General features: G+C 42.7%; 1 protein-coding gene and 1 pseudogene across 1 annotated transcript; both read left to right on the top strand.

The window, feature by feature from the left end:
* The first annotated feature begins 123 nt into the window (after positions 1-123).
* Positions 124-10,557, top strand: LOC130386285 (voltage-dependent anion-selective channel protein 1-like). Its single transcript, XM_056595105.1, is given in 10 exon segments — positions 124-260; positions 2,057-2,126; positions 4,942-4,991; positions 5,506-5,658; positions 6,236-6,288; positions 6,779-6,903; positions 6,906-7,005; positions 8,041-8,191; positions 8,521-8,578; positions 9,390-10,557. Coding segments are annotated over 9 exon segments (849 nt in total). The 5' UTR covers positions 124-260; positions 2,057-2,059; the 3' UTR covers positions 9,482-10,557.
* Positions 10,558-11,649: 1,092 nt separating this feature from the next.
* Positions 11,650-15,007, top strand: LOC130386084 (keratinocyte-associated transmembrane protein 2-like; annotated as a pseudogene).
* Positions 15,008-15,782: the final 775 nt, after the last annotated feature.

The following is a 15,782-nucleotide window of genomic DNA, read 5'->3' as shown; positions in this document are numbered from 1 at the left end:
GCAAACGGGCCGGTTGAGTTGCCGTTCTCAGTTCAGCGGCTGATGCATCGCTCCACGGCTTCACGTGATGTCGCAACCGAATCCCCGAGTCAACTGCGCACGCGCACAATGAGATGACTCAAGAGGGCGTGGCTGACCGGCGCTTCGTTCTTGGCTGGCGTGACATCTTGTGTGTGTGACGCTACGCCAACTTCTTTTACTCCTCCCTTCGTGCAGTTCACAAGCTACCCCTTGGACAGGTTCGGAAACCACTGACAGAGGTATGTATGAACACCGCATTGGTTTCATTTATATAGGGCAAATGTGTAAAGCTAACTGACATCCGATGAGGTTTGCCCGCGTGGCGTGCTGCGGCTCCGTCACGCGCTGCTCAGCGGGATGCAGCGGGAGGGCGGGAAGGGAGGGGAGGGATGCTCGAGGCCCGCCGCTAGTTCACACACTGACGTTAGCCTGCGAGCTACATCCTCTAGTGCGATCGTTTAGTTCACCTGGTTAGTTCACCTGTGATATTGAGCCTGCTCTATTTCCCCGTTGGGATAGTCGACCCACACACGATGTGTTGTCGCGCTGTGCTTACCTTAGACCTCTAGCTGATGGCCTTTGCAGCTTGCCAACTTTAATCTTTAGCCGGCTATGCTAACAGCCGGGATGCCACCTTGACTCGTCTCCTGCCTTCTGGGCTCCATGAACCGGGAGATGATCCTATGTTCTTCCCACGATGGAGGAGTGTCCACTAAATTAACTAAACTAATACTCAGTCACGTTATTTGAGTTCAGTTTGTTGGCTGAGCGTCATGTGTCATCACGTTCAGTACTGGTTACACCGGTTACACCCCACCAAGGGTTATTCAAGGTTAATGTTTGGTCTAAACTTTTGCATCAATCTCAGTTTATTTTCAAAGTTGAGCTAGTTTAGGATCTTGTGAATGGTAGGTCTACATGTGGGTCATCTTTCAAATGAACCACAATGAAGCCCACGTCAAACACTGCTTTTATGTAGCTACTTTGTTCCAGACCTGTGTGAAATGTCAGCATCTCGCCACAGAAAGGCCTCACGTTAGTTCAGCTATCGGTTCTCGGTGAGGGTTTGCTGGACGATGTTTCAGACTCAAAGGCTGCAGAATGGACGAGTGGTTTAGCTATTTGAGCGGCTGTGTATCCATGTTTATACGAGGGACAAAAAGGCGAGTGCTCCAAAAGCTTAACATTGTTCGGTTTAAATGCCAGCAGAGACCATCTGTCTAGGTGGAAAGTCCTGGGCCCGGAATGGTGCATTTTCAGACGAAACACTTCTGGACATTTTTGTATAGGTTAATTTTGAGACATTTGTAATCCTTATTGCCATATTTCATGTAGATAACACGCAATATGATACGTTTGGGATGCTTTATCTTTGTCGCCAAATATTTGTATTAAACACGTCTACGTTTGTGGCTGTAAAAAGCCAAAGCTTGCCCCCAGAAATTCCAACGTTATCGACCGTCTTTAGAAAAAACTCGGCAGACAAAAGGGATCACCGCATGAACCTGATAGGTGTGTTCAATGGAAACTATCTGACGTCGACTTTATAAGGAAATGGAAATGTATTTCACAACCAATCAGTACGGTCAAGGTTAAACTAAAAGTTATCTGAAGGATCTTTTCATGAATTGCTAAAACATTGGCCAAAGACATTGGTATTTTGGAATAAGTAACTGCATACAAGGGCGGTATTTTGGTAGTACAGTTGTGTATTTTATGTTTGGGTAGACAATATGCAGTCAGTGCTAGAACCTTTCTCTTTCAAAGACACTGCCCTTTGCCCTGTCTCATTGGATCGGTCAGTCTGTTGCTATGGCTACCTTTTCTTCTCCTAGCTGCTGTGTCACTGTTGGGTCTTGCTGTACTGAAGGCCTGCCCTACCAGTACCATGACTATAATTTATGTTATCCATTTTAAAGGGAAAAATCGTTGCAGTGGAAGTTTATTCCAGTGATTTATCTCCATCTCTGAATTGCTTACTATCGAATGTGTCGCACACCTGACTCCTCTAACCCTATGCTTTTTTTTTTTTCAGATAATGGCCGTACCTCCTACCTACGTTGACCTTGGAAAGTCCGCCAAGGATGTTTTCACTAAGGGATATGGTGAGCGCTAGGGATGAGCTGAGGGATGAAATGATTATTTCTGGGAATCAGTTCGTTCAGTTCTGTTCACTATCACGATTTGTTTGTTTGATTTGCTTGTTTGATTCATTCGTTAAGTCAGATGGTCTGTTGCGTCATTTGGCAGGGAATCGAAAATCATGGAATAAATGTTAATCAACATGCATATAGCCTACTACTTTCTAATGTTCTTACCCAGGTCAAGTATAAATATTAAGCATATATATAAAGCACATGCGCGCCTTTTTTTTTGCTCATAAATATCCATAATACATAATGGGGTGCAGTAAGGATTTAATGGCGTCTTCCAAGTAGCGCTAATAAGCAGTGAAGAGCGTAAGCAAGCAGCAGCACCACCATTGTGCGAATTCCCTGCTAGACCAAACGGGACTCGTAATGGTAGGTAAAAAAAACATACTTTATTAAAGCATGCAATTGTGATGTAGAACAAAATAAAAATAAAACAAAGTGCTTGCATGATATTGAAGCCTAGAGTGATCGTTAACTACAGCAGGTAGCAGATTGCTACCTGCTGTAGTACTCTCATTGGCTGAATCGTTGAGAATGTTTTAGACTCAATCAAAGGGCCCGACCGATTTAATCGGCCGATTATAGCCTTTTTGAAAATAATCGGCATCGGCCAAAAAGACGCAGATTACAACCGATTTTATTTTATTTTTTTATTTTTTATTTTTTTTTAAATGCTATTGCGCTTAGTATCCTGCAGATTGCGCTCCTACTCGCCTTGCTAACTAACAACTTTAGCTGGAGTAAAAAAGAAGAGATTGAATTTTACCGTACTACATGAAAGCACGCTCGCTCAGGCAGCTGCTCGCTCACCTCACCAATGTACACAAGACGCGTTGTTTGAGCATGTTGTGCCTGTTTTTCTTTAGGTCCCAGGCCATGTTAATTTGTTATACTGTAGACTCTAACGGTGAGACCATACTGCTCAGCACGCACGTGTTAGTCACTGCTCACGAGCGCAGCACATTGGGAGTTAGTTATTTATTTTACATTTTACATTACACTAATTTTTGACTGTAAATGTATTCTAAAACACTCAAATGTTCTGCATTCAATTCACATATTCGTCAAAAGTGTTTAAAGTATATTTAAGGTATCAAAAACTACGTTTTATATGCTTTTTTCTTTTTTTTTTTTAATCGGCCGATTAAATCGTAATCGTAATTTTTCTCTGAAAATAATCGGCATCGGCATCGGCACTCAAAAATCAATATTGGTCGGGCCCTAATCAATATAAGGTCGCGGGGGGACAAAGCTCCGTTCGGTTGTATATTTTATTTACGTGAACATATTTTTGTTATATGTTTAGAAAAAAAGGAATCAGTTCTCTTGTTTTTGGAATCAGTTCTCGTCGTTCACCTTCGGGATTCGTTCGTTCTGACCGAATCGTTCGCGACCGACCCATCACTAGTGAGCGCCCATGGGCCACAATCATGCGGACTGCAGTTATTGCGATATTCATGGTCAGATTACGTCAATTTAGCTGGAAAGTTGCGAAGTCAGTAAAGCGGATGTCCTTGGGTCATGTTTGTGAAATATGCACTGCTGTGCTTAACCACACAACCATTGAGAGTTCAATTTTTTATTTCCCAGTTGAGGCCTGTTTTGGTTAGATCATGCATGTCTATTATCAAGTGAACTCTTAAAACATGTAATGGAACTGTTCTAAAGGAAGTAGTGCTGAGTAGGGACAGATCTCCAGACATCCCTCAGTCCGATAACTCTTTAGGTCAACCCTTCAGGGCAACTTAACCTAGAAATGATGGAATCAGAATGGTCATAGACATGGGATCAATTATCCTGTTTAGTATTCTATTCGCATATTAGAACATTAATGGAATAGCTCAGTATGACACCGTTGAGATGGAAAATATGCAAGACCAATAGAGATGGACTCTAAACTCACTGGTTTTAATAATACTGAAATATGAATTGAATGTTCTATGGTTCTCCCCAGGCTTTAGTTTTGGCACGACAAACTATTCATTTGAGGTCATAGAAATTACATGTTTTGGCAAGCAGGGGGTTAATGTTTTTTAAGAAGGGTATTCATAATGATATAAAACGTAGTTGGATGCTATTTAAATGTTTTAAACACGGCGTGTGTTAATGGGAAGTAGGCCTCCTCTCATACTATGGGAGCAATGGGTCAGACATGAAACAATGTCAAAAAACAACAAAACTGTATTAAATATGTTTGTATGGTCCATTAGCATTGGCAGTGTGACTCCTCCAAAACTGGTCTTTAACACCTAATTGCATTGATGAGTAGAACAATAAACAGGGGTGGTATTCGTATTGTACTGTAGATCTACCATCAAAAAGGGTTGCGAGATGTACGACTTATGAATATATATGCTTGTGTGTGATTTTGCGATAAGCCTTTAAGCCCCCATTGTGACTGTGACTTTGACCTTACCTATAAGCATATATGTAGAAGAGTGGTGGACAGATCTAAATCAATGTCATTCCACAAACGGTAATTTTCTAACTGCATTCTAAATATCCTAGCACCAATGAGGGTATAAGCAGGCAATGTGCACATTGTTCTACCATTTCTAGTACATGTACAACTAGAAATGGTTCTTGTATGTACATGTTCAATATCTTGCACCACCTTAGTGACTTATTTAAATGTGTAGAGGTTGTATGTAGGTACATGAGGACATCTGAGAAGCCATGCAGCACTTCATCATTGTTTGGCATCTTCCGCTAATGGTTTTTAGGTTTTCAGAGATATGATTTAATATTCTTCCTCTCTTTTGTTCAGGCTTTGGTCTCATCAAGCTGGACTTGAAGACGAAGTCTGAGAATGGACTGGTGAGTGTCTCTCCAGAGTGGTTTCACATTACTAGTCAACACTCCTGCCAGCTTCCTCTCAACCCTCCAAAGGGCCCTTGACTTCAGAGTGCTGTCGGACACGTAGTGAAGTGGCAGCTTATCCGACTACATCCATTCATGCCACAGGTCCTAACGGCCGTCACAGCTATGTTAATCATTCTGGATTGGCGTTTTCTTCCAGTAATTTCTATAACTGAAGAATAATTTTTCGCTTTTGTTATCCAAATATGCCCTATTGTTGGCCTACAAGATTATTTTTGTTTTAAATATGTTAAGAGAATATATTGAATCGTACGGGTACATGATTTGCAAGCCAGGCTAATTGTCAGGAACGTATTAAAAGATGATCGATGTATATGCCTTGCATGTCTTGCTGAAGATTTCCTAAGAACAGAGGGTTGCAAGTATTATCTCTAATGTCTACTGTTTTGGTGCATCACATGACAGCATATCTTTCCCCCCTACATACTGCCTCTCTCCCCCCCCTCGGTAGGAGTTCAACAGCACCGGCTCTGCCAACACAGAGACCAGCAAGGTGTCCGGTTCCTTGGAGACCAAGTACAAGTGGGCAGAGCACGGCCTGACCCTCACAGAGAAGTGGAACACGGACAACACCCTAGGCACTGAGATCACCCTGGAGGACCAGGTGAGGCGCTGTCCTGTTCAGCCAAGCTGCTGATGGCTGCACATGGATGGTTTAAGGATATGAGCTTAGAGTTAATCTTCCTCTTCCAATATTCCATTCCAATTTCATTCTTTATTTTTATATTCAAATTGTATTTGAAATTTGAATGCTCTCATTAAGCCTATTATTAATACTTACTATGTATCTACCTATATACTGAATACACAGGCTTATGTGTTGCCAATGCCACCTATAGTTATCACTCGATTTATATTTATTGATCCTTTATCTCAATAGCAGTTGGCGCTACAAGAGAATGTTTAATTGCAACTAAACTGTTGTGTCCCAACGATTTAGTTTTGGACACTAATTTTCTACGCAATTCTACTCAACCCCTGAAATCATTTCAATTATGAAAAAGCTTAGAAAAAATTATGAACTAGCCTCTTGAGAAAAGAGGCTCGCTGTGTAATCTTGTGCTGAAGCATGCTATATTTCACACTATTGCTTTGGGAGTTAACTTGGATATTGTATTTGACAAGTAATCAGTTGTTAATGGAGACTTCATGCCATATTTTGATCTTCTCTTTGTGTACAGCTGGCTAAGGGGCTGAAGCTGACCTTTGACTCCTCCTTCTCGCCCAATACTGGGTAAGAATAGCAGGCGGTTCTCTTTGGTTGGAAGATAACATTTGTTAACAGTTGTTTGGTGGTATGGGCTGGACATCTAGCAGGAAGGGCCCTGGGTACCTCCTCGGCCCCGGCATTTCTAGAGCCAATAACTGATTGGTCCTACAGGACTTCTCTCATTATCTGAACAGGCAGGAAGCTGCATGTAAAGAGGAATACACTTTGTGCTGTTGATTTTCTAAGCATATCAAAGTGACCTTATACAACAACTGATGATCTCTCCAAGTTGTCCCTGGAAGTTTCCGCTAAGAAAAGATTGTCGTTTCCTGGAGCAAGTCTGTTTGATGGAGGAATTGTTATTTTCCCTTCACTATGGAAACTTTGTATCCAAAGTGCCTACTTGAATTGGTACTATGATGCTTACCAATACAGGCATACTAATGTTAAAGTTCTTCAAAACCCAAGTAGAACTAGGTTGGAATTACCTCTCTCACCTCTTCCTCTACCTCAGCAAGAAGAGCGGCAAGATCAAGTCTGCTTACAAGCGGGAGCACGTCAACGTTGGCTGCGACGTGGACTACGACATCAACGGCACAGCGGTCCATGGTGCAGCGGTGGTGGGCTTCGAGGGCTGGCTGGCGGCTACCAGATGACCTTTGAGGCCGGCCGCAACCGCGTCACCCAGAGCAACTTTGCCGTGGGATACAAGACCGAAGAGTTCCAGCTGCACACTAATGTGTAAGGCATTTTTTGCAGGGCTGATGATCGCAAACGTTTTTTTAGAGCGCTACTTTTATTTGGGCCATATATCATGTCATCTAAGCCAGAAGAAACTATTAAAATGGATTAGTAATCATTTTGTCAGAACGAAGTGGATGCCAGAGGTGATGATGATTTGTGAATGATCCATGGCAGTTTCTGTATTGCAGTACAGGGTGTAATTTATCGGGATAACAGCCGTTAGTTCAAAATAGATTTAGATTTTTTATTTACTTTTAGTTTGGTTTGTGCATGCAAACAAAGGACGTCCCCATTCCAACACAAGCTAGAACCTATCCTAGATGCCATCCTTGGCCACCCTGAAGGAAGAAAAAAAAACCCCACCTCAGACCTTAACCCGACGGAAGCAAATGAGCTTTATCCTTTAGCTAACCCTTGTCTGATGAATAGCCTCCCAGCCACTACATTCCCTTTTAGAACCACGGTGATTGGATTTACCGTCGTGTCGCCCTGGGTTAGGAGAGTGACGGACGGGTCAGCATGTGGTGAGGTGGTAGAGCTCTACGAGAGGAAGGGTTGGCGAGAGGAAGACATTGAGCTGAGGGTGATTTGCACCCTGCTGGGCTCCTGGAACCCTCCTTATCGTCTCTTATCAGAGATGTTGACTCCAAACTGGATGGGGAGTTGAAAACTGATGCTTAAGAAGCCATTCAATGTCACGAAGCAGAAGGTCTTGTTAAAGATATTGACGGGATGATTTCACTGGAAAAAAGAAAAGACTAAGTTGGCATAATAGTTGCAAAATATATTTCGGTCAAGAACTGATGACGATTAACGGTTTCGTTTTTAAAGATCCAACTTCACCTCAAATAACCTCTTCGCTACAAAGAACCTTGTCTGGATATATCCTTTATGCAGGGTTCTAATGTCTGGGCACAACATTGTATTAAAGTCCCTAGAAAGATCAAACCAGCTTCACCACGAGTTCTTGCATACCAAATATGACGTTTTCACTTAATGGGTTCCCTCTTTGTCTCTTCCTCTCTCCTTCAGCAACGACGGCACCGAGTTCGGTGGCTCCATCTACCAGAAGGTCAACAGTCAGCTGGAGACGGCCGTCAACCTGGCTTGGACCGCGGGGAACAGCAACACCCGCTTCGGCATCGCCGCCAAGTACCAGATTGATGCCGACGCAGCCTTCTCTGTGAGTGGTTTGGTTAGCTTCATCACTTCGACAGTCCTTCCCAATACTTTGATCATGGTATTCGGATTGTATTTTAGTTGAGGTTATAATATAAAAAAATGTTCGGTACTTGGGCTTTGGCGGACCCGTGTGGATGCAAAGGGGAAGAGACATTTCTTGGCAGAATTAGAAATGCTATTTTAACTGTAATTATGAATTATATAATCAATCATGATTAAAATAATGTTTTTATGATTTAATATTGGTTTCTTTTTATTGAAAGTGTGATTTAATACGTTTTTCTTGACTTACAAGTTGAAATGATTAAATATAATCTCCTTCCTTCGCAGGCTAAAGTGAACAACTCTAGTCTGGTGGGCCTTGGCTACACACAGACTCTGAAGCCAGGTGAGGGTCTACAAATGGCATCATGAAGGGTTATAAACTAAATTCACAGGTTGCCAACGATTTGCCAGTTCAAAATATTATTTGACAATGCGTGGTGTAAAAATAAATGGCTATCAAACGCCATTACGGTAACCGGATTACTCAAGAAAGTTGGAGGGACGAGTTGGAGATCGCAAATACAGTTGTGTGTGTGATCCATCCGTCTGAAACAAACCAAGTAAAATATGTCTTAAGTAAATTAATTCAATGGTACACGTGCGCTTGCATCTATGCTCTGGTAGTTGCACTCCCAAAAGTTGTAGCCCTAGCACGGCTTGGTGCACACTCACTGGAAACACTGGAATGTCACAATAGTTCCTGGCCTTGGATTGCTTTATTGCGGTGCCTGAATAGCCAAGATCTTTTCCACTTTAACTGGTTTTAACAAGATCAACACGCGTTGAAATGAACAGATCGCTGAACAACGATTCAACCTGACTATTCAGCCCTAGGTGGAACCCTTATTGAGTAGAGGAGTGTATTATACCAGTATTGGTGTTTGTCTTCGTAGAAGGTTCTTGATGCATCTCTTCATATTCATCTGTTCATTGGATCGATTGAGACATTCGTGGATGGGTTTTATTTTTTTTACATTTAAAAAAATTGAGATTGCTGCAGTGCGAGAGACTCTAGTGTAGGAAAGTGAATTCATACAGAAACATTAATTAATACATTATAATAAATAATCTGTTAAACCTGCGACCCAAGGCCATCTCTTAGCGAGGTAGCCCATGTTGGATCTCCTCTGAGGTTGTTCTCCTCTGTGCTGCAGGCATCAAGCTGACCCTCTCTGCTCTCCTGGATGGGAAGAACATCAACGCCGGGGGCCACAAGATTGGCCTTGGCCTGGAGTTCCAGGCATAGAAGAAGACTAAGTCCCTCTGACCTGCCTACACACCATACCACCAATCGAAAGCCCGGATCATTTGATTGACGATAGCTAACCTTCACCCCCTCTCCCGCCCCCGTTGCTCCCTAGATGTGCCCAAGTTGAATCAAGGCACCATCATTATAATCATACTTTTCCAATCATGATCTAGCACACTGGATCTTAACTGGAACACTTTAAGAGAATATATTTTGAACATGGGGCCCGTGAAGGATTACAACGGGACTGGAATTAGAATTTTTAGATTTGTAAAAGGGAACAGGGAATTCTAAAGCGTGTAGAAATGTGCCTGTGACCAATTTTCATTCCACTACAATCATGCTCAATACTATTTGTTCATCCTTTTTTAATTTTAAGTGGATACAAATAAAAACTAATGGCACAGAATCACACTATGGACCTATTGCAAAAAGATGGAACTGAAACGTTTCATATCTACAGTAGATGGTGCTGTTGCTTTCCTCCAGATGCCACCCTGAAGTCAAAGCATTCCGTGTTCGGCCACATTCCATGTCTGGCCAGTAGTCCCACACTATACAGTAGAGAACTGTCCTAGTATGTTCTAGTTAGGTCCAGACTGAGGGAAGTGTGTCCTAGAGTTATTTATAACGGGAGAAGTGATAGTCAATGTTTTAATCTAAGCAGCTGCTGTTTAGCTCTTCCTCAACCTGTTGTGTACATTCTGTGTTATTTGTTTCACTTTGTCTTATGTCTGTGCATTTGGTGTGAATCATGTCCTTTGTTAAATATAGTGAAAATAATTTTATTTTACCACTGGACTTTACATATTTTAACCATAATCTGCTTATATTTACAAAGGCAAAGACCTGTCAGTAGTTCTTGGTCTGACCGAGGGAAGTGGTCAATAGTGATCAATACTGTTTAGAGCCTCAAGAGGAACACAGTAATGAGAATGAAGAAACAACATGATATGAAAAGATAGTCTTCCAAATGTGGTTGTTTGAACAAAGCCTGGTGAACCTGACAGTATTGTTACTCCCTGACTTTAATAAAGATCATCTTGAACCAGATTTCCCTTGTTATGATCAATTTCTTATCACCCAGCCACATGGAGTTCATTCAATATTACACTCTACTCTATTTTTTGCCAAATTTGTCTTATGCTTGTTCGTCCAGAATGAAATGGAAAGCAATTTTTGAAGTAACTTCTTGAAAACATGTTTGCCTTAGGTGTGCTAAGTTCATAATGGAGAAAATGCCTCGGTAGAGCCTGATGTCCATCTGATTAACACGGAAACTGCAGCCCACCTCCACGTCCTCGCGCTGCCCTAGCCCCTCAGGCCACGCCCCCAGTCATTACACACCAAGATGGCGACGTGTAGGAAGATGGTACTCGGCAGGAGAAGCCTCTACGCTCTTTCTATTTGTATTACTCTACAACTGTTCACTCAATGTTCTCTATCGGCCCCCACAAACATGCCTCTGACGGTAAGATCACTTTTCTCCATTTAAATCCGATCCACAACCTCGATGTTGCTATCATTATAGCTAATATTAGGCAATGCTAGCAAAGTGTACAGTTACCAAGCTAATGACTGTCAGGTGAGAGACGTGATGACAGTCAATGTATATACTTTGCATTTTTGATACATCAAGGTGGGTGTGCTTGTAGGCAGGTAAAGTCATCATAGGACGAGAAGTTAGCTCTGTAACTAAACGACTGACGGACTTTGCCCGCGGCCTGTGACGTCATGGCTCTGGGGGTGTTATGACCTGGTCGGTCATATATTACAGGATGTAAGAGCACCCACTGTCAGGTTAATAACTGCACATCTGATTCAAACCCTTTGAGGTGGTCGATCGTTATCTCAAGTCCTTCTGTGGGAAAAGGAGAGTGAAGTAGTCCAAATAGTGTCAGCATTGTCACAGTTTGATGTTGATGACTGATATCGTATCCTGTTGTGACGTCTCTGTATCATTTATTTACTTTCCCTTTGACATCCAAATTCATCATCACATGTCGGACATAGAGAGGTTGTTCAACTTAAAACTTAAACACACTATTTGAAAATTGTAATCTTGAATAGACCATATGATTTTTTTCAGACTTTGGGAAGACTGAAGTATCCCTAGGCTATGTACACTCAAACTGATCTGGACAGGTCCGCTCTATTCAGTTACAATGGGACCACTGTCCCAGTTAATCGAGGAAGGTGGAATATTTATGATCTTATACTTGACGATTTGGGCAGGCCTCCCTCAAACCAGCTGGAGCCAGTTCACGAGAACGGCCATTACTCTTAGTCACCCAATTAACATGACAGCGCCTTTATTTTTGTCATGATGGCGTGCCGTTTTTTATGAGTGACTGATCTCTTCAAAAGCCTTATAGCCTTCCTTAAAATTACAAAACAATTGGAGGTAAACAAATAACATGAATAATATGTTGCTTTAAAAAATGTTCAAGTTAAAACAATCTCGGCATTGGCTGAGGAACCTAGACTGGACCTAGCAAGATTTCATTGCAAATTCCTGCAGAGACGTTGGCAGCCATTGGTTCCACAAAGCTGCCCTGTCTAGCAAGTGTTTATGCAGGCTTCCCGGGGCCCATGTGTATGAATGTTACCTTTGTGAGGAAACCTGTTCAACTATCCTTTGTTCACTGTCCCATATCGGTCAACCACCACCAGTCATCCACATAATAACATCATTCTGACTCTTCTTGGTAATAGTATTTATTAGCTAGGGCTGACAGACTTGAGAGGACTGTCGTTGTGTGTGGGGTAAGGGGTATATGTATGGGTTCTAACTACTAAGTGTGTAAAAGGTTGATGTCGTTGTCGCCATTTGTTTATATCCTACCACTTCTCAGGCTTAACAATGTAGGCCTTTTTCTTGTGTAACCCTCTAAAATGAAAAACACTACAGTCATTCTGTCTCGGGCATAATATCTACTAAACTTTGTAGAGCGCTGTCTTGGGCCGACACGGTAATGTACTGAGCTTGGTTTGGGCCTTGCACAGGTTTGAGCCCTTGCAAAGGGGGGGGCACATTATGGTGTATACTGTAGAAGTCTTGGTGATGCAAGGTTCCCAACATTCATGCACACCCTTAAACCAACCATCTTTAATGACAAAAATTCAGCGTCTTTATTACAATAGATGCTCTACATTTGGCATGTTACCTTGAGTGGGCTCACTGTGAAATACTGAATGATGAAGGCTATGATTATGCCATGAGATGGTGTCATAATTTTTTTCTCCCTTTTTCTTTTATGACAAAAGTTGTCCTTCCTGGGTCAAATGATACCCACGAAGAACTGACAGCCGTCGAGGATAAAAAGAAACCAGAACCCGACGCAGGACAGACGACAGCCAACGCCGGCCCCGTGCTCACGGCAACAGCCTTGTCTGCTCAGACTGGTTCCTCTACGCTGGATGACCATCATCTGAACGCGCCCCTCAAACCAATCAAACCAATCCTGTCACAGTCCAGTCCCCTGAGACACGCGCGGTGGTACTGGATGAGTCAGATGCTCCAAATCAGAGAACAAAAAGAGGAAGTGACACCACCGGAGCTTTCCACAACCCTCCCTACTGCGGACGCCGAGCCTGGCCGAGACACGAGTGCTCCAGAGGCTCCTCCCACCACCCCTGCGCCTAACCCCCCCACCACCAACACCACCACTACCACTACCACCCCCACCACCACTACCACCCCCACCCCCACCACTACCACCACCCCGAACCCCACCACCACCACTGCCACTGCTCCAAAAATCACCGAGCCCACCGCCAAAGAGCAGCCCCCAGCCCCTGCCACAGAGCCCCAGCCCTCCACTACTGACGGCCCTCCCCCACAGAGCAGAACACGGCCCCCCCAGATGTTCCCGACCCTCGAGGACCCGGCAGAACCAGACTCCTCCGACACCACGGAAGAATACGACGACGACGAGGGGAATGTCTATGGGAGCCACCTCCCTAGTGAAAGCAGGTACCAGCTGCCAGACCATGACACAGATAGAACCAACGACCAGGGCAAGGAGCTGGAGGGGAACCATGACCGGGCACCGGGGCCGGGCTACACGGCCACGGAGGACCAGGACTCCCACTTCTTCTTCCACCTGGTGATCCTGGCCTTCCTGGTTGCCATCGTCTACATAACCCTACCACAACAAGAGAAAGGTAAGAGATGGGGACGGATGGGGAGCACAGGCGGACAGTTTTATAATGGAAGTCGGGGGGGGGGGGGGGGGGAAAGACGCTGACCTCAACCACTCTAGAGTTGACAACAGGGGGTGCTACAACTCTTGATCAAAGTAAATCAACAAAACGTAGTATAATGGCTAGGGCCCGACCAATATTAGTGTTCTAGTCGATTCTAGGGTCTGATACCGATGTACGGCTGTTATATGTATACAATGTATATATATATTAGGGGTGGGAAAAATAAAAGATTCTTTGATGCATCGCAATTATCTCTAGAACGATTCCGTCTCGATGCAGATAAAATAAAATATTAGATAATTTAATTCATCTGTTGATGTCTTTAATGATCATCAAAAAAGTAGGAAGTGATTAGCAAACTCTGAGTAGCAAACTCAGATGTGTATATATTTTGGAAAATCATGCATGGAAATGTACATAAAAAAAATTGTTGCATCGACGCATCGAGATGCATCGATAATCGCTTTAGAATCGAATCGTTGACCTCATAATAGGAAGGAATCAAATCGATATCGTGAGGTGCCAAGAGATTCCCATCCCTAATAAATAAATAATAATAAATAAATAAATAAATAAATAAATAAATAAATAAATAAATAAATAAATAAATTTAAGCAATAGATCACGCCAGGCTGTGGTATGTGCTCATTATACCACTGTTAAGGGGCGTTGTCCGGCCCCGACACGCAGCGGCAAAGCAAAGCTCCCATAAAAAATATGGGAGCTTTTATTTAACTCCCATATTAGGGATGGGAATATTATATATATATATATATATATACTATATATATATATATATATATATATATAGCATGCTCACAGAAAACTGCATTAGACGAGTTGGCTCATGCAACCCCATGCATTTTTGGCAGAAAAATAGCATATTTCAACCAGTTATATTTATAGTTATATATCCTCAACATAATACAAAATGTATGTATAAGATAAGCGATTTTTGATTACAATATTTCTGGAATCTTTTATGGTTTGCTTAACGAATACTCTCTTTCCCTAGTATCCGTTTGCAGCCCAAGTGTCTACTGTGTTACTACCTAACCACACAACCAAATGAATGATGACCTTCTCCCTCAGATCCTACTTTTGGCCCAGAGTCGCCGCTGGAGGGACAGCTTGTGCTCCCGCAACACGGTGGAGTACCACCGGCTGGACCAGAACGTCAACGAGGCCATGCCCTCCCTCAAGATGACGCAGGACTACATCTTTTGATCCAGTGCTTTAAGTCGACGAGCCACAGCTACAGACTGAACAAAGCCGGTTAGCTTTCACTAGGTGGCTCACACTGCTCACATTGCTTTAGGCTTTTTGTGTGTGTGTCTGTGTGTGTGTGTGTGTGTGTGTGTGCGTTTGGTGTGTGTGTGTGTGTGTGTGTGTGTGTGTGTGTGTGTGTGTGTGTGTGTGTGTGTGTGTGTGTGTGTGTGCGCGTGCACTTTCTCTCTATGCTTTGGAGAGGGTCTCTAGGAGCTAGGGAGCCCTACAGGATGGGGGTGGAGACGTGTTGTAAGATGTAAACAACAATGGATTACAATCATCTGCACAGAGCAGGATCTTTTTCCTTTTCTTTTGTAAGTCCTTAATGCCTTGGTTTCTCGGTTGGTTTTTGAGGGGTCATTTTTTTTCCAAATGATTGACTTATAGTTGAATAAGTCATTCGATATATTAAACGTTTTTCATCTCTGTTAATGAGGACGAGCCTTAAACTTTTCCATGTTGTTTCAATGTTGCTTTTATCCAATTGTGCTTGATACTCTCTTCAGGAGTAATAATAATTAAGATGGATGTTATCACGCTAAACTGTAAAGAAATGGTAATGATCAGACTCAAAACAGATAGAGGTCCATCTAAACTTTTTAAACAAGATCAAAGTTCACGTCGAAGAAACTACGGTAACAATAAAGAAACCCACAAACATAAAAAATGCATTAACCAAAGCATTAGCTGCTTTAACTTTGAGAAATTTTGGCTTATAGGTTTTCTTTTCATTAAAGTAGGAATGAGGTGCCTCTGCCTTGGTGTGAATATCGGATCTTAGTAGAAGTGTGTAGGTGCCATCGTTCATGCACTTCTCACT

Source organism: Gadus chalcogrammus, chromosome 7, assembly GCF_026213295.1.
Source record: "Gadus chalcogrammus isolate NIFS_2021 chromosome 7, NIFS_Gcha_1.0, whole genome shotgun sequence".
Lineage (NCBI taxonomy): Eukaryota > Metazoa > Chordata > Actinopteri > Gadiformes > Gadidae > Gadus > Gadus chalcogrammus.
This window is presented reverse-complemented; position numbering and strand designations above follow the sequence as displayed.